The sequence below is a fragment of the Dromiciops gliroides genome, chromosome 1 (assembly GCF_019393635.1).
Source record: "Dromiciops gliroides isolate mDroGli1 chromosome 1, mDroGli1.pri, whole genome shotgun sequence".
NCBI lineage: Eukaryota > Metazoa > Chordata > Mammalia > Microbiotheria > Microbiotheriidae > Dromiciops > Dromiciops gliroides.
In genome coordinates this window covers 651,814,627-651,841,868 of record NC_057861.1, presented here as the reverse complement: position 1 = coordinate 651,841,868, position 27,242 = coordinate 651,814,627, and the positions used below count along the sequence as shown (strand labels likewise).

General features: G+C 34.6%; 1 protein-coding gene across 3 annotated transcripts in view; it reads left to right on the top strand.

The window, feature by feature from the left end:
• ZDHHC21 (zinc finger DHHC-type palmitoyltransferase 21) overlaps positions 1 to 27,242 on the top strand; it is a 73,259-nt gene that overhangs the window by 22,277 nt on the left and 23,740 nt on the right. For all 3 annotated transcript variants that reach the window (XM_043964855.1, XM_043964854.1, XM_043964853.1), the window contains 3 exons: positions 2,595 to 2,706; positions 6,939 to 7,077; positions 24,190 to 24,306. In XM_043964855.1, the coding sequence (XP_043820790.1) occupies positions 2,595 to 2,706; positions 6,939 to 7,077; positions 24,190 to 24,306 (368 nt within the window). The remainder of the gene's footprint in view (positions 1 to 2,594; positions 2,707 to 6,938; positions 7,078 to 24,189; positions 24,307 to 27,242) is intronic.

The following is a 27,242-nucleotide window of genomic DNA, read 5'->3' as shown; positions in this document are numbered from 1 at the left end:
AATTTATTTGGTTTTGTTCTTTGGCTCTTTTCTTGAGCTAAAAAAGAGTCAGAACTAAAGAACAGAGATGTGATGGACAAAATTTCTCAACAATATTCATCAGAACAAATGATGCTTTCATTTTGCATTTTCATAATGATACTTTGCATTTATGTACCATCTTTTATTTGAGATTAATATGTAAAATGGTTTCCTTCACTATTAATATTGTTAGGTTTATATTGCTGTTCTCATTGCATCAATGAGGAAACACTGGTGAGGTCTTTTTTTTTTCCTTTTAAACTCAAATGATGAAGTAAGATGATTTAGTACAGGTAAAAGTTCATTTCTCTAAATTCCATAATAAAGAAGTACCCTGACCAAATGGATGAATGGAAGGGTTTTTATTACATGTTTACTATGTTCTAGGCCCTGTACTAAGTGGTGAGCATACAAATACAAAATTGAGACAGTTTCTGCTTTCACAAAGCTGATATCCTAATTGGGGGACACGGCACACACAAGAGAATGGTGACCAAGGAAAGGTATTTTGGTCTGAGAATTGCTGTATTGATGAGTAGTATAATAGGACATTTGACTGATGTGGTCTTTATGGAAACAACAGTAGAGTTGATTTGACTGCTGTTCCAGAGCAAGAAGTAGAAAGGGTGGTAAGATCAATGGCCAGAGGATGGCCTGAATGAAGCATGATATAGGTCTAGAGCTAGACAGGTATATCAAATGAGGTAGTATTTGTAACAACTGTTGGGTTCAGTGCCTGGCATCTATAAGTGCTTTAGGTATTATATAACTACTTATTCCATTATCTTCCCTGAGATACAGTAGGCTATCCCCAATCAGGGTGAGATCTGGGGAAGGAGTTCAGAGCTTATAGCTCTCCCCAGGGCATGATGTTTGGAGGTACTTATAATAGCCTTGCAGTTGATCTCCATGCCTATTCTTCCTGACTTTACCAATCCAACCTTCACACAGCTACCAGAATTTTACAAATATATTTGGCCTCATCCTATTATTTCACTACTTGAAAAACCTTAAATGGCTTCCCCATTGCTGTAGGATAAAATTTAAACTTCTTAACCAAGTAATTAAAGTTATGAGATCATAAGATCAATCTAATTTTCTAGCCTTATTTCATTCTTCTCTTCTTTGTGTACTCATGTTTCAGACAAACGAGACAACTAGGCCTTTCCTTAACTTATTCTTCAGTCTTGTGGTTTCGTATAGACCCTTCACCATGTTTAGAAAGCTCTTTGTCCTTGTTTCACTAATCATTAAAATTCTCTTCCTTCAAGGCCTAGCTCAGCTGTCAGCTACCACTTCCTCCATGAAATTTTCCTACTCACACTGCTGCAAGTGATCTCTCTTCTAATTTTCTTAGAGAATTCTATCTGAACTCCTTTCCTTTATAAGGGCTAACTTGTATCACACTTACATCTGTTTCCCTGTTAGATTATAAGATCTTTGAGGCCAGAGACTGTCATTTTTCATTTAGCATCCCTAGCAGCTGCCATGATGCCTTTCAGATCACAAATGCTTAATAAATGTTTATAGAATTTGAGTTAATCAGTAAATTTTAAATAAAATACATGAATAACAAAACTGTTTCCCTTTACTTGAAAGATGACCTTTCATAAGCTTATGGCTACATTAAATTCTATACAGAATAACACTGTAGCTGCTTTTTTCTCATCTGTGTCAGTGTCAGAGGACTTGAGAAAGTGAGCAGTTTTGATTGTAGGTTAGGAAGAGGAGCTGAGCTGTAGCTGAACTCTGTGATTTATCGTTCTTTATAGCCATCATTTCAGTTACCACAACAAACACTTCTACCCTCTAAACAAAATTCATTGACATTTTCAAACTTCCGTTAAAACAAAACAGCAGAAACATGTTTGATATAGTAGGATAGAGTTGATGTATACATGTTATCTTACCTCTTTACTAATGAATTCAAAGTATTTTAAATAGTTTTTCATTAGAGACAGAGAGGGAGTCCACTGTTTCATTTTTCAGTTTTGTAGATTGGAAATATACTTTTTGTGAACATATTAATTTTAATAAAATTTCATTACAGTAAAAAAACCCTTGTATGTCACATAGAGTTTATCATTAGATATTACCTCTATTATAGATTATTAGTCCCAAGCAATTGGGATGAAACAATATTTGTATTCTATACTTACTGTGACCATTATTTACCTCTTTTTAAAAAAGTAACATTTAGAAGTACAAGTAATCTGAAACAAAATAGTTATCATAGGGAGTTGTTGTTCAGTTCTTTAGTCATGTCTGACTCTTTGTGACTTCTTAGACCATAATACACCAGGCTTTTCTGTCCTCCACTATCTCTCAAAGTCTGTCCAAGGTCATGTTTGTGGCTTCCATGACACTATCCATCTCATCCTTTGCTATCCCCTTTTCCTTTTGCCTTCATTACAGGGAGTATGGGTTAGCAATTACATCTCCTACCCTTTGGGATATCCTGTATAATTTATATATGAAAATCAGTCTCATAGATTTCTTAGAATTTACCTTCCTATGAAATCTTGATAATAATTTAAATTTGTAATAATGTCATTAAACTTTTTTTTTTGTAGAAAGGGAATTTTGGGAATTATGTAATAAGTGTAATTTGATGAGACCAAAGCGTTCCCATCACTGCAGCCGATGTGGTCATTGTGTTAGGAGGATGGATCATCATTGCCCATGGTAAGACAAGATTAATTCATTTTTAATCATACTAGATCCTTTTACATGCTGGTTCCCTCTCTAATTTGTTAAATTTTCCTCCTCATATCTACCCTGTAAAATAGGAAGGGTTTTGTGTCGATGGCAGACATACAGTATCTGGACAGTAAAATGACCGATTTTCCCTCCTTTCCTAGGCACCCCCCCAAAAAAAAACACTACCTTTTTAGTCCCTTGAGATTTATTTTCTCATATTAAACTTTTATCAGTATGAATACTTAGTTTGATTTAGTTTGAAAATAACCTTATGTATATCCCATACGGTTTTCTCTACTTCTAAAATTCTATCATCATTTAGTGAGAATTTGAGGTAGGGTTAGGGATTGAGAGCTATGTTGACCTTTTTTGGTCAATAGGGGGCTCTCTTGTAACATCTAAACACTAAAGAAAATATGCTTTTGAGCTACATTTTTTTCAAAACTTGAAATTTTATAGATTTCTGCATTGCATTACTGTTACAAAACTTGAAAAAACAGAAAAACAAGGAATTCTGTAATTCTGTTTTCTTTGTATTGCTCTGTGGAAACATACTTGGGTATAAATATATCTAGGTATATATAAATTTATATATATTTATATATTAGTTTGTATATATACATACTCACAAGGACCACATGATATATGTGGTATTAGCAGTTACTCAGAAATTGAGTCTATGTCAATCTTGCCCCTTTACTTAACAATAGAAATAAAAATAAGTTTATTTTGATAACTTACCTAAAAATTGACTGGACAATGTCTGTAAAGTTAAAACTCATTTAAAGTTGTAGATTTACTGACATTAGAAAAAAATATTAAAAAGCTGTGGCAAAACTACATTATTATAGATACAAAATCAAAAGTTTGCCTAATTTTTTTGGTCTGTGACAGATGTCAATAGTACATTTTTTCTCCAATGTATTAAATTGGATTAAGACAAAATAGTCATTATCCTCGGAGAAATCTAATTTTAAGTGCAGTTTCAAATCACATGCACAAAAAATTAACTAATTGCTTCACACATTTGAGAACTAGTTCCTGTTCAAAGAAGTGTTTCTGATTATTGAATATGAAAATGTAGAAAATGTGCCAGCTTTAAATTAATCCTTTCTTTAAAAAGAAAACAAAATTTAAACCTTATGGAGAATAAAAAGCACAATAGAACCAGCCATTCGTAAACTTTCTGAACACTAGAAAACAATGTCATTTTTTAAAAACAATGAAAAAAATAACTAATTTGGGGTGACAGTATCATCATTTCACTAGTTATAGAGGTGTAGAACTTAGTCTATATTTGTAATCAGCTTCTTGGGATATAGGAGAGTGGGGGAGAGTATATAGATAAAGGATATTTCATTTAGCCTTTTTTCTTTGAGAGCTGCTAAGGCATTCAATATATATGCCTATAAGGCTAAGTTTATTGACTGACATAATTAGGGGCATGGGAAAAGAAAGGATGATAGGGAAGATGAAGTGAATTAGAGAAGAGTTAGTACTGTTTGGGGAAATCTTTCCTGGGCTCTTTCATTTCATTTAGCAACCTTAAGATTAAAAGACCAAAACTCAGGTGGCTCTTTGATTTTAGTATGTTCATTCATTGTTTTCATTTTCCGTGTCAGACCTTTATTAAATAAACATTTATTAAATGCTTACTATCTGCTAGGCTCTGTGCTAAGTGCTTTGGTTACAAAGAAAGGCAAAAAAAAAAAAACCCAAACAAAGAAAGGCAAAAAATAGTCCTTGTTCTCAAGGAATTCATAGTCCAGTGAGGGAGATCACATGCAAATAGCTATGTACAAAGAAGACATCGTATTTATACATACAAATTACACACATGTGTACATGTTTGGGTATGTAGGTATATAACATGTCATCTTCAATTATTATATGTGCATACAAACTTAACACCCATGCATGTGATAGATTTATGTATACACATGATTAATTGCACATAATTAACAGAGGGAAGGCACCACTATTAAGGGCAATTGGACAGGCTTCCTGTAAAACGTGGGATTTTAGTTGTGATTTAGAGAAAGCCAGGCTAGTCGTGAGGTGGAGATGAGGAAGGAGAAAATTTATAACTTAATGAGTAGATTCTTTACTCTATACATCTCAAAAAATAAATGCTGCAAACATTGCCACATGAATTGTTTGGAAAGGGAGACAGGGATGAAAATAGAGATATCTAAAGCACCAGGATTTTAAAGTATTTTGTGTGTACATCTACACACTCTTACATAACTTAGCATTTTAAATTATTTAATAAAATTTGTTTTAAATGTAAATTATAATTTGGGGCAGCTAGGTGGCACAGAGGATAAAGCACCGGTCCTGGAGTCAGGAGGATCAGAGTTCAAATGCGGCCTCAGACAATTAACACTTAATAGCTGTGTGACCCTGGGCAAGTCACTTAACCCCAATTGCCTCACTAAAAAAACACAAAACAAAAAATGCAAATTATAATTTAAATGTTATTATTGTGATTATCACAGATATTCCTATTTCTACTAGATTAATCTATATTTAGATTAGAAAGTGAAATTGTAGAGAACTATTTCCTTCTCAGAAAGAACAATATAAAACGATAATTCATCAGAAATGTGATTAATATTAGCTGCTATTGTATCCTTTTTTCCCTAGAGGGTAACAAAATAATGCTACTTTGATATGATGAAATAATTTAGAATTCTTTATCATATTGGCCTCAGGGTCTTTGTTGGTCTTTGTTACAATTAATTGAGGAATTTTGGAGTTAAACTGCTACTTGGTAGTGAAGAAATTAGCTAGAGTTTAAAAAATTGAAAATGTTTTGGATAAAAACTGTTTAATTTTGTTCTAAACATAAAAATCTTGCCTCCTTTTAAACTGTATTTTGGAAATATTTGGGATTAGCTTATTCATATTAGCAGGTATATTCTAGAAATATTTCTAACTAGAATTGGGTAAGATCTAGTAAAGATATGACATGATTTTTCCAATTTTTTACAGTTAAGGGTGTGTTATTTTTGTAAGGAAAATGAGTCAGAGTGAATCACTTCTGTTAGGCTGATGAGTTATCAGGCTTATAATTTAGGGGAAGTTATAGTGTATATCTAATTGGCCTTGAGCTTTATAGTGGTTAATATGCATAATTGGATTTGAGCTTTATAATAGTCAGTATGTTTGATGCAGTCTTTGAAAAATTTTCCAGGATTGTATTTACACATGAAATAATGAAATAGGGAGTTTTCTGTTTTAACTTTTTAGCCATACTATTAATAAATAAATAAATTTTCAAATAAAATTTCAAAGTGAGACTATTCATCAAAAGGTTAATGGATATGATGCAATCTTTATTATCTTTTGTTCCCCCTCATCCTGGTCCCCACAAAGTAAACCATGGACAGAAAAATTTGTTAGTTTAAGATATTCCTATTTTTAAAAAATAAACAAATAGAATGAAAAAAAAAAGGCTTACCAAAATAAGAAAAGTTATGTTCAGGTTTGACATTGTGCTTTCTAATTTATAGCACTTTGATTCCCAAGAAATAGAACTGTCAAACAATAGCTCTGGAAAAGTTCCTTTTTTGGGAGGGGAGAGGGTAGTGATTAGAATTACCTTTTATACTAGAATGTAGAAATGTATTATCATAGAGAATCCAATGAAGCAGGAGTCAAATGAACTAGATCATAATCCTGCTAATGTCACTAACTTATCTTACTTTCAGTTCCCCATCTGCAAAAGAAGACTGAGACTTGCCCTGTTGACCTCACTGCATCCTTGTGAAATAATGTATGTGAAAACATATTTGACATACATTATTATTCTTTGAATATAAAGTATATAAAGTACAAAATGCTCTACAGTTATATTAGGTTATTTTGTATTGTAGTTTCTTCTATTTTCTACTTCCTGTTTGTACTGAGCGATTCTAGCAATCCTATGTCTAGTTTGAATAAAAGTGAAATTGTATCTTCTTTTTCTTCAGATACTGCTTCTGAACATTTCTAAATTGGCCTACTTTCAATTTTAAAATTTAATCTCGGGGCAGCTAGATGGCGCAGTGGATAGAGCACCGGCCCTGGATTCGGGAGTACCTGAGTTCAAATCCGGCCTCAGACACTTAACACTTACTAGCTGTGTGACCCTGGGCAAGTCACTTAACCCCAATTGCCTCACCAAAAAAAAAAATTAATCTTCATTTGTTTTTTGTTTTTTTCTCTTTCTGCAGGATTAATAATTGTGTTGGTGAAGATAATCATTGGCTTTTTCTGCAACTATGTTTCTACACAGAGCTTCTTACTTGCTACGCATTGATGTTTTCTTTCTGCCACTATTACTACTTTCTACCATTAAAAAAGCGCAATTTGGTAAGAGGGCAACTACCTTCTATAGCTGATAGAATGTGAAATGCAGGTATTTGGGTTGGGATGGCAAGGGTTACCCTTAAATAAGTTACATTCAAATAATGTTGAGACTCTCTGTACACTATGTGATAGAATCAAATAATGTTACTGCATATAGTATGGGAGTATTGAATTTGGTAGAAATGCAGCTCCCTTTTACAGGAAGGGAAAATAGGAGGAGCAGTTAGATATTTGTTCATTTGCTTTTTGTAATGCATTACTTTTCTGTCTAATGGAGAGATGACATGGCATAGTGGATTGAGAATACCTGAGCTCAGGTTCCACCTCTGACATACTGATTATGTGATCCTTGACAAGGCAGTTAGTTAACTTCTCTGTGCTCTAGGCAACTCTTTAAGATTTTAAGTTGAAGAGATTCTCACTTTGATCCTTCCTACCTCCATTTTTATTCCCTCCCCTCTGCTGCTTTCCCTGTTCTCTAGCAGGCTCTCTTTTTGCTCAGAAGCTATAGAAATCATTATCCTTGTGCTATTTACCCATGGATTTGATAAGGGTATATCACCTATTTCTCTCTGACATACAGCCTGGCTCTCTATTATTGCCCCTATCTCTCTGCATTTTTGACCCCCAAAATACATTGATTCACCTGTAGGGAAATTGGCCAGTTTAGTTCATGGTGCTTCATTTCTGTTTCTTCACCTTCACTTCTGCTATTTCTTTAAATTCTGCTTAAATTTTTATTTCTTTGTGTGCTTATAAAAACAATCTCTTGGTCCTTTTACTATACATAGTCATTTTTTCTTTCTCCTTTTTTTAAGGTAACCATCATACATTGGGGTAATTTACTTTATTCCTTATTCTTTCATTAGGAATTTTAGTATTTCAAATCTATTCACTTTTCCAGTGTCTTTGAAGAAAGTCTCCAAGTTTTTGTTTCAATTTTTAAAGTTTTAATTATTTTAATCTGCTAATTGAGTTTTACTTTTGCATTGGGAGCTATAAATTTTGATGTATATTCCTTATATCTTTTACTTATTTAGTTTCTCTTTTAAACCATTTTGGCGTTTTTTATTATTCTGGGATTTCTTGGGATTTCACAGGATTCTGTGTTTTATCAGTCATTGCTTGGTTTTCTTTTATCTAGTATTATTTGTTGAGAGCTTTGTAATTTCTTTGCAGATTTAGTACTCAGTTCCTTCTTTTTCTCTTCTTGATATCTATCTTGTTTGAGCATTTTTTCCATAGTTTATCCAGCTTCTCACTTTTTGATATCTACCTCTTTTGTTAGTGAATACAAACCCCAGGGCTGAGGTGTAAAATGCTTTAACCTCTTTCCATTTTAGGTTAATTCATGTTCACCAGTAGGTCTTTGCCCTGAGTAGTCTGGGATGGCATAAGACTAGGTCAGCTGTGTTTCACCCTTCTTTCCTTCAGGTTCCATGTAGAATGCTATTTCTCTGTGACATTTTCTACTTTGGGTCTCCTCTTTTCCTTTTTGGGGTGATCTTAATAAGTGTCTTCCACTTTTTGAAAGAACAGAGTATTCCAGGCATAGTCTTTGTAGTCTTAGAATCCCCAACCTAGTGGGTAGCCCCTGGCAGAAGGCAGCACATTTTCCTGTTGTCCTTCCTCCTTTAGTGAGTGGCTAATCAGTGTCCCCTGATTGTTGTTGGCTGGTAGGAGGTTGGGTAGTTGGGGCTGAGATATGCCATCAAAGTCTCTGCCAACGTCCTAGTGGTCCCTGCTACGAGTACAAAGGGCTAGGGGTTTTGAGTGAATGTTTTAAGTATTAGTGCTCTCTAATTAATTTATGAGGATTTGATCTGGTTGTGATTCTCTCTTTTTTTGTCCTGTGGATTCAGCTGTAATTGTTATATACTTGGGGTAGATTTAGTGTTTTGGGGAGGTTTAAAAGTTGATGGGGTTTGTAAAAAGTGTCTAGTCTGCTATCTTATTTGTTCTAAGACCTTTGTATATATTTATCTACATGATAACTCCCCAGTGTAATGTAAACTACTCAAAAAGAGTAATTGTTTAAATTTTATTTTTGTCTTTGTGTCTCCAGTACACATAGCAAAGTGCCAGGCTCATAGAAGATACTTAATAAAAGCTTATTGCTTGATTGCTAACAGTAATAGAGTTGATTATATAAATATTTGGGGAAGTCTATACAGAATGGTATAAGAAATTAGATGGACAGATTATTTCTATGTGAATGGGAATAGAGGGGTGTTAGGGAAGGCTTCACAAAAAAGATGGACCTGAGCTGGGTCTCAAAGGATAGGAAAGATGTTAATAATTATATTGGATGAAAACCATTCCAGGTATGGGTATAGCATAAACAGAAGCACTAAAGTAGGGAAATTCGACAAGATGACACAGGTGAATGATGCACAGTCTAGTTTAGATGGAATATAAAGTGTGAAGAGGCAAGTAAGAAGGCTGGAAAGGTAGACCAACACAAGTTTATTGAATAATTTAAAAGCTAGATTAAGTAGTTGGGGTTTTTGTTTTTTGTTTTTTTTTAATTTGGTATGTAATAGGGAATCATTGGAGGTGTTGGACAGGGGTAATGTTCTCCCTATACTGTAAGAAGATTATTCTGAGCCTTGTGTGAAAGGAGAATGATGAGGGCCTAGATGAAGATGGCTGCAGTGGGAAAGGATAGGAGAAAAGAGAATGCTATTGTACAGTTAAACTCAGTGTCACTTATTAAATGATTAATATAGAGGATGAGTTAGAGAGAAGAGGCAAAAATGATGTATAGGCTCAGCTTTGGGGAAGTTTTGGAGATGGAAATATTTTTGAGGAAAAGATGAGAATGTTAACTCCTTATGAGTAAGTATTTTTTAATTCATTGCATTTATATCCACAACACCTTGCAGAGTGCCTGGTACATAGTATGCACTTAATAAATATTTAAGTTGATTGAGTTCAGTTTGGGCATATTTAATTTAATACAGTTAATTGCAGGACATCCCAGGAGAGAAAGTTACACAGACAGTTGACTGTTGCATACTTCCCAACTGTATAATGTCTTTGCCCTTGCTTTGCATGACACTAATACTCTTCTGGTTTTCCTTCTAATTCTATGATTGTGCCTTATTTCTTTTTCATTATCCCACCCTCTAAATGTGGGCTTTCCCCCAAGCTCTATCCTTAACTGGTTTTTTAGCTATACTCTTTTCCCTGGTGCATGCAAATCAACCAATAACCATTTGTTAAGTACCTACTATGTGCCAGGTACCATGCTAAGTGTTTTACAAATACTACTTCATTTTATCCTGACATAGGTGCTAGTATTGTCCCCATTTTACATTTGAGGAAACTGATGCAAAGAGAGCTTAAATGACATTTAGTAAGCATCTGAAGTCCTGACTCCAGGCCCACCACTCTCTCTGTTGAGCCACCAAGCTGCCTTCAAGGCAGTATTTTGAAGGAGACTGGAGGGAGTGGAATCAAAAACACTTTATTATCTAATTAAATTTATTTATATTTATTGAATACCTATGAAAGTACTCTAGAACTTTGTTCAATATAAAGTAAATTCTTTTTACAACTAGTTCATCTGAGAAATACATTTAAAGGGGTTTCTTTATTAGAGTGGTAGAGACCCTATTATAAGATAGTGACACCTATCTTCCCCATTGAATAAAATTTCCAGAAACAACCTTAAAACAAACGTGTTTTCTTTCCATTATCCATTTCTGTTAGTACAGTTGTTTGGGTTTGGTGTTTTTTTTTAGCAACTTTTCATTCTGAATACCAGGTTTTCCTTCATCTCACTTTGACCAAATGTTCAGGGCAAATACACATAAATTGAAACTTGCATGGGGTATTTTAGTTAGCTTCCAGACTTGTACGTTATCAGAATGGTTTTAGAATACATTATTATTATTATTATTTTTATTTAGTATAGCTCATGGAAAACTGTATTAAACACTTTATTTTTATGTTTTAAATTTACTCTTACAAATCTGCCCTCTGTTATTTTGAAAGTACTGGCAAATTCTTCTCTCCACAACCTAAAAGATATTATCTAATATCATTTCAGTCTTCAAATTAGGAGAACTGGGTTTCTCAATGACTTGTTGAGTGCTCTTGGCAAGTCAGAACATCTCTATGCTTCAGATTCAATATGAGTATAATTATACTAACCTCCTTCTTTTCTTGAAATGAATGTTGTGAGAAATAATAAGATAATGGGACAGTTCCTACTTGACAAGTAAGCGATTCCTTGGGTGCAATTTGGTTATTTCTGAGTATGCATGATTCCCTCAAGTCACTAGAACCATCTATAAATTTACTACTTATAAATACCTAAATTATAACTAACATAATGTGATAAATTATTTTTATTTTCTTTTGCATTTTTATTTATTGCATGAACAGTAAAAGAATCTGATTTTTGCCATAGAACTTAGTTAACTCTAATTTCCTCTTAAGCTCATACTGTGATTAAAGACCAACCATATTAAAATGTGGAGACCTAAAAAAACCTGTTTGTATTGCTTTGTTGTCTGATTAACAAATAGAATTGGTGGCTGCTGAAAAGAATTAAGTTCCTTATTTGACAGAGAAAACACATTTGACCATTTTTCTAAATGGTTGTTCTTAATATCTTATATTTAAATGACTGAGGCTAATTAATTGATCATAGGATCATAGATTTAGAGCTGGAAGGGATTTAGATACCATTATTTTAGAGAAATTTTGGTTTTGGTTATAGACTGGTTTTTGTTTTTGCCTTAGTATATATTAGAAAATTATAGACAGACATTTTGATGATATAGACAGGCTTTATGAAAAATGTATAAAAGATTTAGAGTGTCAGACATTTCTTTGGAAATATGGTTTGTGATTTTTTTATGGTGTACTAAATTTTTAGACACACACATATTTATACTCTAGCTTATGGAAAACTGTCAGAAATTTCCCTAAAGTATATTTTCTTTAAAGAAAAAACAAGTTATGTGGGGGTAGGATGGGAAGGAACAAGGCAGTCAGTAGATTGAAACAGTTTAGAAATCATTTGAAACATTACAATTCACATGATTGGCCTGTTTACATTAAAATGAAAAGTTGCTGGTAGTTTTTCTAATACAGATCTACTAATGTGGTTTGTAGGTATGCCTGTTATCTCCTGTAAGATCACACATTGAATAAAGGTTTCTAAATATGTACCTGCTGGTAACTTTATACTATAGAATATTTTTTTTCTCTACAATGCTAAATGAGGAAAATTTTATCAGTTGTATTGATTTTTGATAAATATGTAGGTATACATGCTCTATCTAATTTACAGATTTGTTTTGAGGATTAAATGTGATACTAGATGTAAAAATGCTTTATCAAAGAAAGAATAGGGGCAGCTAGGTGGCACAGTGGATAGAGCACAGGCCCTGGATTCAGGAGGACCTGAGTTCAAATCCAGCCTCAGACACTTAACGTTTACTAGCTGTGTGACCCTGGGCAAGTCACTTAACCCCAATTGCCTCACCAGAAGAAAAATAACTACAATAAAAAAAAGAATTATATAACAATTAGAGGATTGTTGTTATTAATATGAATGGTAGAATAGGTACAATGGTAAAACTCCTTAGGTTTCTTTTTCATAATCATTTTTAGGATATTTAATTTTAAATTGGTCATTTCTGATTGATTTATTTTTGCATATAGGGCAGCTTACAGACTAGCTACATTTTAGATCCTCAATTTAGGTTTTTAGAATAAAGGACATGGTTCTGATATTCAGGAAAAGGAAAATAAACATTGTTTGGGATATCAGCCAACTCTTCTGCTAGGAAGATATTGACATTATTGTCCTCATTGGCTGATTCTAATAGCGTTGCTAGGGACTTGGTGTCAAATATAACTGGCTTACAAAGAAGAGAAGCAGCAAGAATATTTGGTTATAATTAGCTTGGAATTTAGGCAAATCTACAAAATTCATTTTATTCTTTTCACACAAATTATTCTTAAAGCACATTCCATAGATCCCATCATGCTTACCTTTTATATTTATTCCTTTTTGTTCAGGCCAGTTTGGGCTTTAATCAGTAGATTTTGTTTACTTAATATCAATAAGGGCTTGTATTATGATAGGGAAAAATGGATGAAATTACTAAAATAAGTGTCTGACCATCTGGAATTTTAGCATCATGTTGGCATGTTAAGAATAGTTGTGAAATTATGACTGCATGCCATCAGATTTATTTGTATTCTTTAGGGTTATGATGGAGGAAGCAAGAGATAAGGATGGAACCTTTCTAATCTTGTTTTTTTTTTAATTGGTCTTTTATTTGTATATACTGAAATACTAACAGTTAAGGCTTTAACATTTCTTTTTCATTTCATTTCATATTTTAGCTTAAAAGGATCAAATTATAAGTCTGAAATATAGTTAAATAATTTACTAGTACAAAAACTTTATTTTCATATGTGTGTGTGTGTGTGTGTGTGTGTGTGTGTATATGGAGAGAGAGAGTAAGAGTGTGTATGTGTGTGTGGGTGGGTGGGTGTAGGCAATCAGGGTTAAGTGACTCTTGCCCAGGGTCACATAGCTAGTAAGTGTCTGAGGCAGGATTTGAACTCCAGTCCTTCTGACTACAGGGCTAGTATTTCATCCACTGTGCCACTTACCTGCCCCAATAGTATTTGAGGGGGGCAGGGCAGTGAGGGTTAAGTGACTTGCCCAGGGTCACACAGCTAGTGTCAGGTGTCTACGGCCGAATTTGAACTCAGGTCCTCCTGAATCCAGGGCCAGTGCTTTATCCACTGCTCCATCTTAGCTGCCCCCTCAATAGTATTTTTCAAATGTATCACCCATGTCCAAAGGGGTAGACAGTATACATAATTATCTGTAGAAAAACCTATATTATATCTCTGTATGCTCAGTGCTTAGCGTAATACTTTTATGGCATAGACCAAAATGACTATTTAAATGAATCAAAAGTGGCTTGATTAATCTTGAGTTTCCAGCAGATATGGAGTGGCTGTGGTGCTGGAGTGCCTGAGTCTTATGGTCTTGTGGGGTAGAATGGAAAGGGGCAGTAAGCTTCACTTCTCAGTGCTCAGGTGATCTGACCCGTTTTCTTCTCTTTGCTGGACCAGCCTGCCTCAGCCTGTCTTCCAACCACCTTGATCCTGAGTCTGCTCCCAGCTGCCTATCTATATTTGAGCACTCTGGTAGACTAATCACTGGCTATAGTCTCTCTCATAGTCACTGGGGGCTTGGATAGGTTATTACTGACTTTATAAAGAGATATGTTGGGAAAAGGAGGCAATGCAGGTTTCTTGGTGCTCTCATCCATGAAGTCTACACTACTCTGTTATCTCAGCTATCTTGATTTTGACATCTTGAAAAGCTATTGTGATGCTGTGCATAATAACCTCTGACCTCCCTACTGTCTGCTAGGGAAAAGAAATGTTTATATACTCATTGCTTCTACTCTATCACCTTATTAACTAATGATAATGAGAGGAAAATAGCTATGAAGTTGTGTTGAGATCTCTCCTTTTCTCCTGTCAGGCACACAGTTATTTCAACATTTGGTATCTGTAAAGAATGTAATCCAAGTAAGACTTGATTATGGAAATTGTGAGATAATTCGCATGTGTCTCAAGTATTGATGAGTCACTGAATTGTCTCTCAGGATTTCATGAGTGGATAGAGCTCTGGGATTGGAATCAGAAAGACCCAGGTTCAAATTTGGCCTGAGACACTTACTAGCTGGGTGACCCTTGGCCAGGTCACTTAATCCCGTTTGCCTCAGTTTCCTCATCTGTAAAATGAGCTGGCGAAGGAAATGGCAAATCACTCCAGTATTTTTTGCCAAAAAACAAAACAAAAACCCAACCCAAATGGGATCATGGAGAGTCGGATAGGACTAAAATGATTCAACAACATAGCTTGTTTAACTCTTATTAGCTGCCACATTTTAATTTATAGATATCTTAAGAATTCAGCTGTTGTGGCTATTAGCCTATTGTGACTAGAATTGTTCAACAGCCATATCCTTCTTATAAAACTTAGTGTTTTGGTGAATACTGGATAAAAGTAAAGGACTTTTCTTAATTTATGTAATTAAAAAATGCAGCAAATGGAAAAAAACAAATTAAAGTTTCATGGAATTTTACTTTTCTATTTACCAGAACAAGAAAAATTGTTACCTGGACCAAATATGGATCATGTAGAACATTTAACTGATAGTAAATAGCCTGATTTTATTTTAGATAAAGATATCTAAAATGTTTTGTTTTTATTTTAAAAAAAAAAAAAGAAAATGACAACTTCCAGGTAGCACTAAAGAGCATATAGAAACTTTTCACTTGTCCTCTTGCCTTATTGTGGTTACCAAAACACTGAGAAACACAGAAAAATTGCTTTGAAAGGACCAGGTTCAATGAACCCATGAATTTAGGATGTCAGTTAGATTTGTAAATAATATTTGTAAAATAGTTTTTCCATATGGGTTGTTCATGGTATTGTAGGACATAGAGTTGGAAGGAACCTTAGCGATCCCCTTTTCTAGCTCATTTTTGTTTCAGATGATAAAGCAAGTGGAACTTGCCCTAAGATCGCCCATGGCTAAAGTAAGCAGCAGTACTTGATATTCCAAATCCTATTCAAACATCACAGCATAGTTTACAAATTCACCACCAGGCAGAGGTCTGTTTGGTTTTCAAAATAGTTGGAACAGAATTTTCATGAATTTAGAGTTGGAAGGAATCTTCGATATCTAGTCTAACTCCTTTATTTTCAGTTGAGGAAAAGACCCAAACAGGTTAAAGGACTTTCCCAAGGTCACATCTATAAGTGACATAGTCTATATTTGAACACAAATCTTTTGATACCAAATCCAGCACTCTTCCCACATGACCATGCTGCCTATGAATAAAATCAATGAACAGGAACCCAGATGACAAGCAAAATGTGACAACCTTATTTATGTCTATACTTGTGAAATGCAGCACAGATTGAAAGTATTTAGTGACTGTCCTAAAAGAGCACAAAAAAGGGGTAGGGGATAAGGGCAGAGGAGAAAATGGTGATTATTTCATGGAAGTCTGTTGCAGACTATGGCTTTATGTATCATTTTTGCTGTCTCTTCCTTATTGTTGTGTGGGTGGGCCCAGATGGGGAGGGGTAGCTGATTTTTGTGCTGTGGGTTTTCTTTGTCTTTTTCCATTTATCCCCTCTGTTTTTCTGTCAGTTTATCATTGTGTCTCATTTCTCTTCCTTTCTACCCTTTTCTTTCTTTTTTTTTTTTTTTTTTTTTGCAGGGCAATGGGGGTTAAGTGACTTGCCCAGGGTCACACAGCTAGTAAGTGTCAAGTGACTGAGGCCAGATTTGAACTCAGGAACTTCTGAATCCAGGGCCGGTGCTTTATCCACTGCGCCACCTAGCTGCCCCTACCCTTTTCTTTTTTTTACCATGACTCTAGTTCATCCCCTTCCCTTGATATGTCCCACTTTGCCGGGGGGGGGGGGTGTGAGGGGGGGGGCAGTGAGGGTTAAGTGACTTGCCCAGGGTCACATAGCTAGTAAGTATCAAAGGCTAAGGCCAAATTTGAACTCAGGTCCTCCTGAATCCAGGGCTGGTGCTTTATCCACTTTACCACCTAGCTGCCCCTGTCCTACATAGTGTTTTGTTTTTGATTTTTTGGGGTTTTTTTGTTTTTAGTGAGGCAATTGGGATTAAGTGACTTGCCCAGGGTCGCACAGCTAGTAAGTGTTAAGTGTCTGAGGCTGGATTTGAACCCAGGTACTCCTGACTCCAGGGCTGGTGCTCTATCCACTGCACCACCTAGCTGCCCCCCACATAGTTTTAAAAAATATGATTTAATATATTTCTTACATAGTTTTATTTCTTGCTCCTAAATTTAAAAAACAAGTTGATGGAGTATTTTATATTTTTCTCAAAAATAAAAGGCCCAGTCCTGCAAAAATAAATTTTTACTATGTGACCTTCATTGATTCACACAGATTTCTTCTTGTCCTAATTGGCTGATTCTAATAGTGTTGTTAGGGACTTGGTGTCAGATATAACTGGCTTACAAAGAAGAGAAGCAGCAAGAAGATTTGGTTTATAATTAGCTTGTAATATCTGACACCTAATATAAGAAGAGTTCCCCATCCCACCAGCCAGGTGACACAGTGGATAGAATGCTGGACCTAGAATTAGGAAGACCAGAGTTCAAAATATGCCTCTTATATTTTTACTAGTTTGGGACCCTGGGCAAGGCAGTTAACCCCTCTCAGCCTCACTTTACTCATTTCCAAAATGGGAATAATACTAGCCCTTAAGTACCAGAGTTGTGAGGATAAAATGACATAGTATTTGTAAATCTCTTTACAGTCCTTAAAGTGTTATATAAATACTAATTTCATCATAAAATAAATTGGTAGACATTACTGATGTTAGTTGCACATATTGTCAAGATTGTAAGTTGTCAGGCTATCCACACCCTCAAAGCTTCAGCATTACTGCTGTTACCAGCCTGACTGGGATAAAACCATGAAAACAAAATTTTCTTTTCTTTCTTTTTGGGGAAGGGTAGAAAGTGAGTAAATGTCAAAATAAAACCATTTGCTTATTGTAATAAGACAAATATATCAAAGTTAAAATTGGCACTCCTTTTTTTTTGACAGTTTAAGTTGCAGTAGTAAAAATGTTCTTAGCTCTTAGGTCAATACCTGGCCAAAAGTAGGGACTTAATTAAAGCTTGTTGGTTGATTGGAAATCAGTGTTGGAATGAGTCTAACAGTGGCTATGGGGAGTGTAGCTCTCTAGGGGGCGCACTTTCACCAAAAGTGTGTTCTTGTAGCTAAGCCTCTGCTGCAGAGTCTGACAAGAATGACTTCCTCTGCCTCTGGGACCGTAGGAGCAGACAAGGAAAGGTGAATGAGTACAGGCCTAGAAGTGACTTCCCTTTGCCACTGTAGTCATTATCCTTTAAAAATCAACTTAGCATCAGCAGGAATTTCTTCCTGTTTGCATATAATAGACCAAAAGGGTAGAATGATTATCTTAAATGCTGCTATTTTAAAAATAAACATCTGACTGATATTTTATTTTGTTCTTACACAGTATAATTTCTTTTACTGTAATTAACATAATCGGGTTTTTGAGTCCTTTGTTTTATGAGGAAGATGGATAGGTTTGATTCCCTCGTATTTAAAAAATTATATCCTTAATTATCATCTATAAATATTTTTCTTTAGTTAAGAATTTAAATATTGGCCTTTATTTTAGCTAAATTATATAAACAAATTTAAATAAATTGACATGGAATTTATAGGAACGAATTTATAAATAATATATGTAAAGTATAAGTATTTGTTGTTAGTTCAGAATTTAAATATTGGGCCTTTAACTTAGACTTGACAAAAAGAACTAAAAGCAGGAAGTAAAAAGTATGGATTCTTTTATATGTGTAGTAATGAAAGACATCTTTAAAATGCTAGAATTGGAATAAATGAAATGGAATTACACAAAAATCACTCATTTTTATGTTATTGGTTAAATTCCATGCTCTTGGCTACAAAGGTGTGGCTGGCATTTGTTGGAGGAAATTAAATGGGTTTGCTATCTCCACAATAAAACATATCATACTTCCTAACCTTATAAAGAAAGTATAGGATGAAATGCTTCATGTTTTTCTGTATTAATTAAAATTTATTTTATCATGGAATTTCTAAAAATTCAAGGTTGTTTTTTTTTTTACCATAGATTCAGTCATGTAATTAAAAATATTTTTTCCATGGCTACATTCATAGAGATCTGATTAATATCATTTACTAATAATAATCAACTACTAATAATCAACAACATAATTGTTGATGAGCTATTTTGATGGCTATATTTCATCAAATGGTGGTAAAGTGAAAAGTGTTTGTAAAGAGAAAAATAACTTGTGAAGGTCATTCCTATAATCATAGAAAGTAGAAGTTTAAACCATATACACATATACAAAAATTAATTTTAAAAAATCTTGGAGCCCTAGTAATATTTCTAAAGTAAAAGGGTTAGACAAAGAAGATTTAGAAGTTTTCTAAAGTTTCCTTTCTACTCTGTCTCAATGATCCTATGACCTATGAACCTATGCCTGCTGCCTTCTAGTATGGAGAGTCAGCAGAAGTGATGGAGTAGAGAAAGAAACAGATATGAGCTGGCTTCAGAATTTACCATGCATTTCTATTAAATAGACTGACTAATACCAGAATTTAAGAGTTATTCTCTGAGTTAATTGAAATAATGACCCTAGCTCTCTCTCAGTTAGCTACCAGAGTCCCAAAACATTAGTTAATAGCCTTTTGTGTTGTACTAGAGTTCCTAAAACTAGTCAGTCAACAAGCCTTTATTAAGCACTCACTGTGTATCACACATTGTGCTGAGGACTTAGGAATCCAAAGAAAAGCAAAAACACTGCCCTTGCCTTAAATGCCTCACATTTGAATGGGTGAGATGTAGTTATTTATTATATATATGAAAAATATATACAGAGTGGATGGAAGGTGATAGTGGGCTGGGAGGAAATAGTGATGGAGGAGTGGGGTGAGGAAGAAAGAACACCTGTTGAAGCTAGGAAATTAACTGAGTCTTGAAGAAAGCCAGGGAAGAAGAGAGGCAGGAGGCAAGGGGAACAGAATTATTCCAGGCATGGGACCCAGCCCATACAAAGGCATAGAATTGGGAGCTGGATGGTAATACATGAGGAGTAGCCACAACTAGACCAGTGTAGCTGGATCCTAGAGTATTTCAAAGGGAGTAAATTGTAACAAGATTGGAAAGATAGGAAGGGGCCAGGCAGTTAAGCATTTTAAATGCCAAATAAAGGCGTTTCTATTTGATCTGAAATTAATAGGAAGGCTTTGAGTACAGGAAGGGGTGGGTAGCCTTGGTCAAATGGTCAATCAGACTTAGAGTTTAGGAAGATTGCTTTGAAATCTAAGTAGAGAAGGCATGGAGTGGGGAGCTTTTTGAGTCAGGGAGACCAACTGGAATGGAATTGGAATAGTCAAGGCACGAAGTGATGAAGGTTTGTACCATGGCAATGCCAGTGTAAAAGGATAGCAGGGGACATAGACACTTTGTAAAGGTAGAGAGGGCAGTACTTGACAACAGATTAGATATGGTAGGGGTAGGGGGAAGCTTAAAAGTGAGGAGCCAAGGAAACATCTTCTGACCTAGGTGACTGGGGTTGATGGTGTCTTAAGCACTAATAAGGAGGTTAGACAGAGGAGAAAGTTTGTTGTCGGGGGAGATAAGCTCAGTTTTGGGCATTGTGATTTTAAGATGTCTACAGAACATCCGCTTTGAGGTGTTCAAATAGGTAGAGTTGTGAGACTGTATGTCAGGTGAGTTTAGGTCTAGATAAATAGATCTGAGAATCATCTGTAGAGAGATGATAATTGAATCCACAGGAGCTGATGAGATCACCCATCAAGCAGAATGTTATAAAGGGAAAAGAGAAAAGGACCCAGGTCTGAGCTTTCAGGGATATCACCATTAGTTGATATGACCTGTATGAAAATCCAGAAAAAGACGCTGAGAAAGAACAGTCCGATAGCTAGAAAGATAACTAAGAGAGAAGAGTGTCATGAAAACCTAGAGAGAAAAGAATATCAAGGAGAAAAGGGTGATTGACAGTGTCAGAATTCAAGAATAACGAGGTTGGAGGAAAAGGTTATTACATTTGCCAAATTAGATTTGACAGGAGAGAAACAAACACAATACTAGTGTATCACTTAATCATAGCATTTAGAACCGGAAGACCAGAGATCTTAAGGAGAAGTAGTTTTATGTAGTAGAAAGAACATTGAACTTGGAGTTGGAAAAGGATCACGTTCATATCCCACCTCCCACACTACTACCTGTATGACCATGTGCATATCACTTAACTTTCCTGTTTTTCCATTATCTTCATTTTAAAAATGTGAATAATTATATATGTACTTCCACTCTCACAGGACTGTGAGGATAAAACATAATACTGTATATAAATATAAAATGTATTGGAAATTTTAAAGCACTAAATACCAGCAGTTATTATGTAGTCTATATCTCCAACCTCCTCATTTTATATTCATGGAAACTGATCCATAGAATTAAATGACTTGTTTTCAGTTACAAAGGTAGTAAGTCAGAGTCAGGATTTAAACCCAGGTATTCTGACTCCTAATCTACTATTTTGCATGCAATTATTGATTCCCATGTTTACATAAATACATTTTTTCAGGTACCATCCTATGAAGTTCAGCTAGGATTGAAAACCCTCTTATAGTATAATGGGCTATTTATTACATTCCAAACTAGGACTTCAGTGACCATCTGGGAATGAGGGTCACATCTTTAATGCTATTTGCCACTGTAGAAAATAAACTTTAATTGAAGGAAATAATCCAAAGTCTAGCAACTTTAAGCCTAGCACTCAAGCTCAAACTAAATAAGTGGTAGAAGGATGGTAAAATTTGAAGCCTACACAAATATGCTCATTTTCTTATCACTTCTGATGTAATTATATTAATAAATATAACACCACTGTGGTATATCAGTAAATGAGCATCTACACAATTTCAAGATATAATAGACATGGCCAATGTGATATACATTTAATGTATATTTCAGAATATAAAGAATGTCAGTTGACATATGTTTACATTATCAATGTTTACAATGTAGATATCTAAAGATCTAGTAGGTACTTTTATTATCCCCATTTTACAAATGAGGAAACTGAGCCAAACAGTTTAAGGGACTTGCCCGGGGTGATGCAGCCAGTGTTCAAGGTCAAATTTCAACACAGGTTTTCCTGACTTTAAGCCCAGTGTTCTATTCTCTGTACCACCTACCTGCCCCTAAAGGAATGGTTAGTGAACATCTAAAGAAGGAAGAGATCACAAAGAGCCAAGAGAGCTTCATCTAAAAAATTAGTCATGCCAGACCAGATTTCTTTTTTTTTTTTTATAAGGTTATTAGATTTGTAAGTGAGTGGAATTCTCTAGACATAGTTTATCTAGATGGAGAGATAAAAGCTATATGATATTATAGTTAGTTAGATTTAGGAGTAGTTAAATAGCTGGACTCCAAAATAGCCATTAAGTGATGTGATGTCAGCTTGGGAGAGCAAGTCTCCAATGTACTGTCCCTTGGATTTCTGCTTTGTCTTTTGTAACTTAACATTTTTTATGTATCGGAAGGCATGTTTTTATTTTTAGAAGAAACGATAGGTAACAAACTAGATGACAGTCAGGGTCTAAAAGGATCTTGATGATCTGCTGTGAATGACTTGGTTATTTTCATCAGTGCAGTGATCCAACACAGCAGTTGGAAAAATGCAGTCCATCTACAGAAAGAGAACTGATGGTATCTGGATAGAGATTTTTTTGTTAGTTCCTTTATCTGAAGTTTTGTTTTTGTCTGTTTTCTTTCACAACCTGGCTAATGTGGAAATGTTTTGCATGACTTCTCATGTATAGCTTACACTGAATTGCTTGAGTTCTTGGGGTGGAGGGAGGGTGTGGGGAGGGAGGGAAGAAGAGAATTTGGAAGACAAAGTTTGAAAAAAATTGATGTCAGAATTTGTATTTTACATGCAATTTGGAAAAATAAAATTCTAAATATTAAAAGGATCTTGACAGGAATAAGGTAAAATATGATAGGAAGAGTTGTAAAATCTTGGATTAAAAAACAATTTAAAACTTCACAAATACAGGATAGGGGCAATACATGGCTAGACAGCAGTTCATTTGAAGAAGAATCGCAAATTCAATATGAGTCAGCAATGATATGGCAGCCACAAAAGCTGATGCAAAGCTTCATTAAGTAGAGAATGGTATGCACTGATAGTCCTACTGTTCCCTGTCCTGTATAGCTTCTGGCTAGAATATTCTATTGAGGGCCACATCTTGAGAAGGATGCAGATAAATGAGAGAGCATACAGTGAAGAAGACATCCAGAATGGCAAAGGCCCTTGAGATCATGTTATATGACCATAAGTTGAAGAAACGTGATATTTAGGCTGGAGAAAGAAGACATAGAGTGGAGAGGTAGAATGACATGATGGCTATTTTTAAGTATTTAAATGATTGTTATGTGAAAGAAGAATAAGACTTGTGCTTCTTGGCACCAGAAGCAGTACTAGGTGCATGGGATAGAAATTGCAAAGAGGCAAATTTAGGCTTGATATGAGGAAAAACTTCTTAACAACTAGAACTATGGGAAAGTGTATTTCTTTCCTGATTTGTAGTGATTTGTAATATCACTAAGTTTCAAGTTACTTGAACTTAAATAATATGAATTTTTATGTTTCTAGATCCAAGCTATTAAAGTCTTTACAACAGAATATTTTAATTCCATTCCCCTTCTTTGGATTAATATTCTTCCACTAATGACTATGCCTCATCATTCATTAGAGGTGACTCTAGAATTTTAAAGGCTATAACATTAGAGCTTAAAATCTGTCTGGAAGTTCCTGTGACCCTGTATGAAGAGCCTTAACAACAGAACGTTGGCTTTTTTTTTTTGACCACAGGAATTCATAAAAAGTTTCGCTAAGCCATAGTTAAATTGCTATCTAGAATGCCATCACAAATCTTTTTAGCTATTAAGGACTAAAGAATGCACTTAGTAACTGTTGTTGCTAATGGGGTCAGCGTGAATACCCACCCAAAATAAATGAAAATGAAGCATAGCCAAGCCCCTTGTTTTATAAATAAGGGAACTGAGGCTCAGGAAGATTGATTTGGCTAAAGTTATGTGTGGATAAGGTAGGATTCCACAGCTATGCTCACTTATTATAGAGCCAGTGATCATCCCACCACACCATACTGGATAACTCTGAGCTCTTGGTTATGGATTTGGGTTTTTAGCACAGTAACATTGGAAAAATCACAATTTTTGTCTGCCACATAGTATAATTTGAGAACATTTCCAAACCAGTCTCAATTATTTATATGTTAACATGGTAGAGCCTAATGCATTAAAATAAGATACTGCTTTAAAATAGCGAAATTGTTATGATTTAGCTATTGAACAGTAGTGCTTGTTACTTTCAGTGATTCTTTAGATTACTTTTTAAAAGTGTTTTTCCTTCTTCCATTCTTTTCAGGATCTCTTTTTAGTTAGACATGAATTGGCCATAATGAGACTAGCTGCTTTCATGGGGATAACTATGTTAGTTGGAATAACTGGACTCTTTTATACACAACTAATTGGCATCATCACTGTAAGTATGACAAATGGTGTTTTTTTTTGGACAAATGTTTTTCTAAGTAAAATTACTTTGTGAACCGTAGTGAATAAAAAGCTTTATGTAACTTACATTTTAAAAATCAACTAAGCTTTCTTCATTAAATATGGATTTGATAGATTATATTCCTAAGTAAAGAGTTACTTGAAAAAACAAATTGGTGATAAAAAAAAATCTTAGTAAATAAGAAACAGATTATTGATTCAGTTGGTCTGATAACCTATTTGATTATTTATCTTCATTTATGATTTATTTTATTTCAACTTGGACAATTTGAAGTAAAAATTGTGGTGGATGGTTGAATTCAGAGTTGTTATCACTCTGATACTTTGTAAGAGTCTTTTTTCTTTGTGATTTTTTTTCCAAATAGTAAGTTTTTAAGTTTGCTTTTTTTTCTGTATAGCTATCTCCTTTCATTCATCAGTAATTTTAAAGTCTTTCTATATGAAAATAATATGCCAGATACCAGAGGTGATCAGAGATGATTAAGATGCTGGCTTGGGCCTCATGGAGCTTACAGTAAGAAAGATAAAACACATGAACACATACATAATATCATACTATAATTGTACCACAGATTAGAAAATAATGAGCTTTAGTTCTTGATCATGATGGCCTATTGAAAAATTACAAACTGTATGTCCCAGAGAAATCTCAAACTTAAAATCTTTTCCCTCTAAACCCTCTCCAGAGTTCCCTGTTTCTGTCAAAAGCATCATCATTCTTCAGTCCCCCGGGTTAGTTATCTTGGCATTACCCTCCTCACTCTCATTCACTCCACATATCCATCCATTCAGTTGCCATATATTTCCATTCTACATTATTTCTTGCTTCCAACCTAACGCACACAGCTACCACCTTAGTTATCACCTTCTTATTGGCTCACCTAGATTGTTGAAACATCATCCTAATTGATCTCCCTGTCTCAAGTTTCTTACCATTGCACTCCATCTTACAGAATTCTGTCAGAATTTTTTCCTTAAGTATAGATCTGACCATGTGACTCCTGCATTAAGGAACTTCTTATTGCTTCTAAGATAAAATATAAACTCCTTTGTTTAGTTTTTAATTCCCTTCACGGCCTGACCCCAATCTATCTTTCTATCCTCTTTGGACATTACTTATCTCCCTGTATTCTGTGATGCAGCCAGAATGGTCTTCTCTTTGTTTCTCACACATGATAGCCTTGGCTACATGTCTTTGCATTGGCCATCCCACGTTCTTGGAGTACACTGTCTTCTTTTCCTCTTGTCCTCAGAATCCCTTTCTGACTTGAAGCAGTGGTGCATAAAGCCCTTTCCCAATTGCTAGTGCCTGAAAAGAAGAAATAACTGGATGTTACAGAACTGAACTAGGACTGAGAAGTGTCTAGGTCTTATGGCAGGAGCCTTTGAGTAGCACTATGTAAGTACTAGGTATAATTAGTGGAGAGGAGAAGGTGAGATGTGTCATAGATAGAAGAAATTCAATGAGCTAGCACCCTGAGATTTGATTTAGCAAATCAAATGATACTTCAGCAGACTGACTTGTACAAAAATGCTAAATTCTGGAGTAAGGAAAAGAAAAAGATTTGAAGGGAAATCTAAATATATGTTGAAAATAAGTTGGGCGAACTATAATAATACTAATCATTTTGTGTCAGTCTCTTGATGTTTTACATGGAAAGACTAATCTTAAAAGATTAGTAATTATTCATCCCACAAGACTTTAAAATTCAAAATCCTACATTATTTTTCGTATATTTACTTTTAAATAATAGAGCTAGTGTGGAATAATAGATAGAGTTTGAAGCTAGGAGCCAGGGACACCAGGATTCAAATCCCACTTCTGATTGTTACTGTGTGACTTCAGACAATTTCCTAGGACTTTTCTCCTGTCTTTATGAATGGAATTCCCACATCAGGAATTCCCAGACAAAACCCAAAATTCCTTAAGGGACTCTTGTACTTTTAAGTAGCTTCATACTTTAGTGCCAAACAGTAATAAAGAGTGTTCACTTGAGCAATAAGAGATGTGATTTCAAGTTCCAGCTTTGGTACTGGCTATGTGACTATGTGCAAGTCATTTAATCTAAGTCTTAATTTACTGAACATTAAAATGTGAATAATGATACTTGCAATTACCCATCTTTTCAGGTTGTTGTGACCCATATGGTGTCACATCACTTACAAAACAATCAATCAAACAAACAAATAAAATAAATGGGTGAAGGAATGAATAAATAAAAGCCACTCTTTAAAAGTCAATTTCTTACTTTCTGTGAATTTTCATTATAAATAACCACTTAATGCAAATCAGAAATTTCTCTCTTATAAAAGAAGGAAAATACTATCTCTCTAAGGTTAGTGAAAGGTAACAGGGTAATCATTTTGGCAGTGATCCTTTGCTGTCATTATATGACCCAGCAAAAACAGATTATCTGTGACCCAGACAAAATAATTAAAAATTACTCAAACTTTAAAATAACAGATTTACTAATCTCCTTTTCAAAGTTAAAAAAGGTCTGTCTCCAGATAATGCTGCCAGATGTTTCATTTTATCTGCATAGACTAATCTGAACCCCAGTTTTAAAGGATTACCTCTGATTATTTTAATGTTTAAATACTAAACAAGATTCAGGTTTCGTGCATTCTTATTAAAGCTTAGTAATAATTTTTTAAACATGTTTTCAAAGTAGTCTGAAAATCACAGTATTATGTCCTACAAATATATTTAGTCTTTTTTAGTGGCAATTATTTCCACTTTGCTATTCTAGCTACTTTTGAGTTTATCTATACTTAGGATCATAAATCTAGAGCTATACCAACTTTCTTATTCTGTTATTTATTAGTTCTGATAATGTTTGATGGCTCTTTATTACCATAAGTGAAACCCAACAGTGGTGTTCTCAAAGTGATTAACATTGTCAGGTT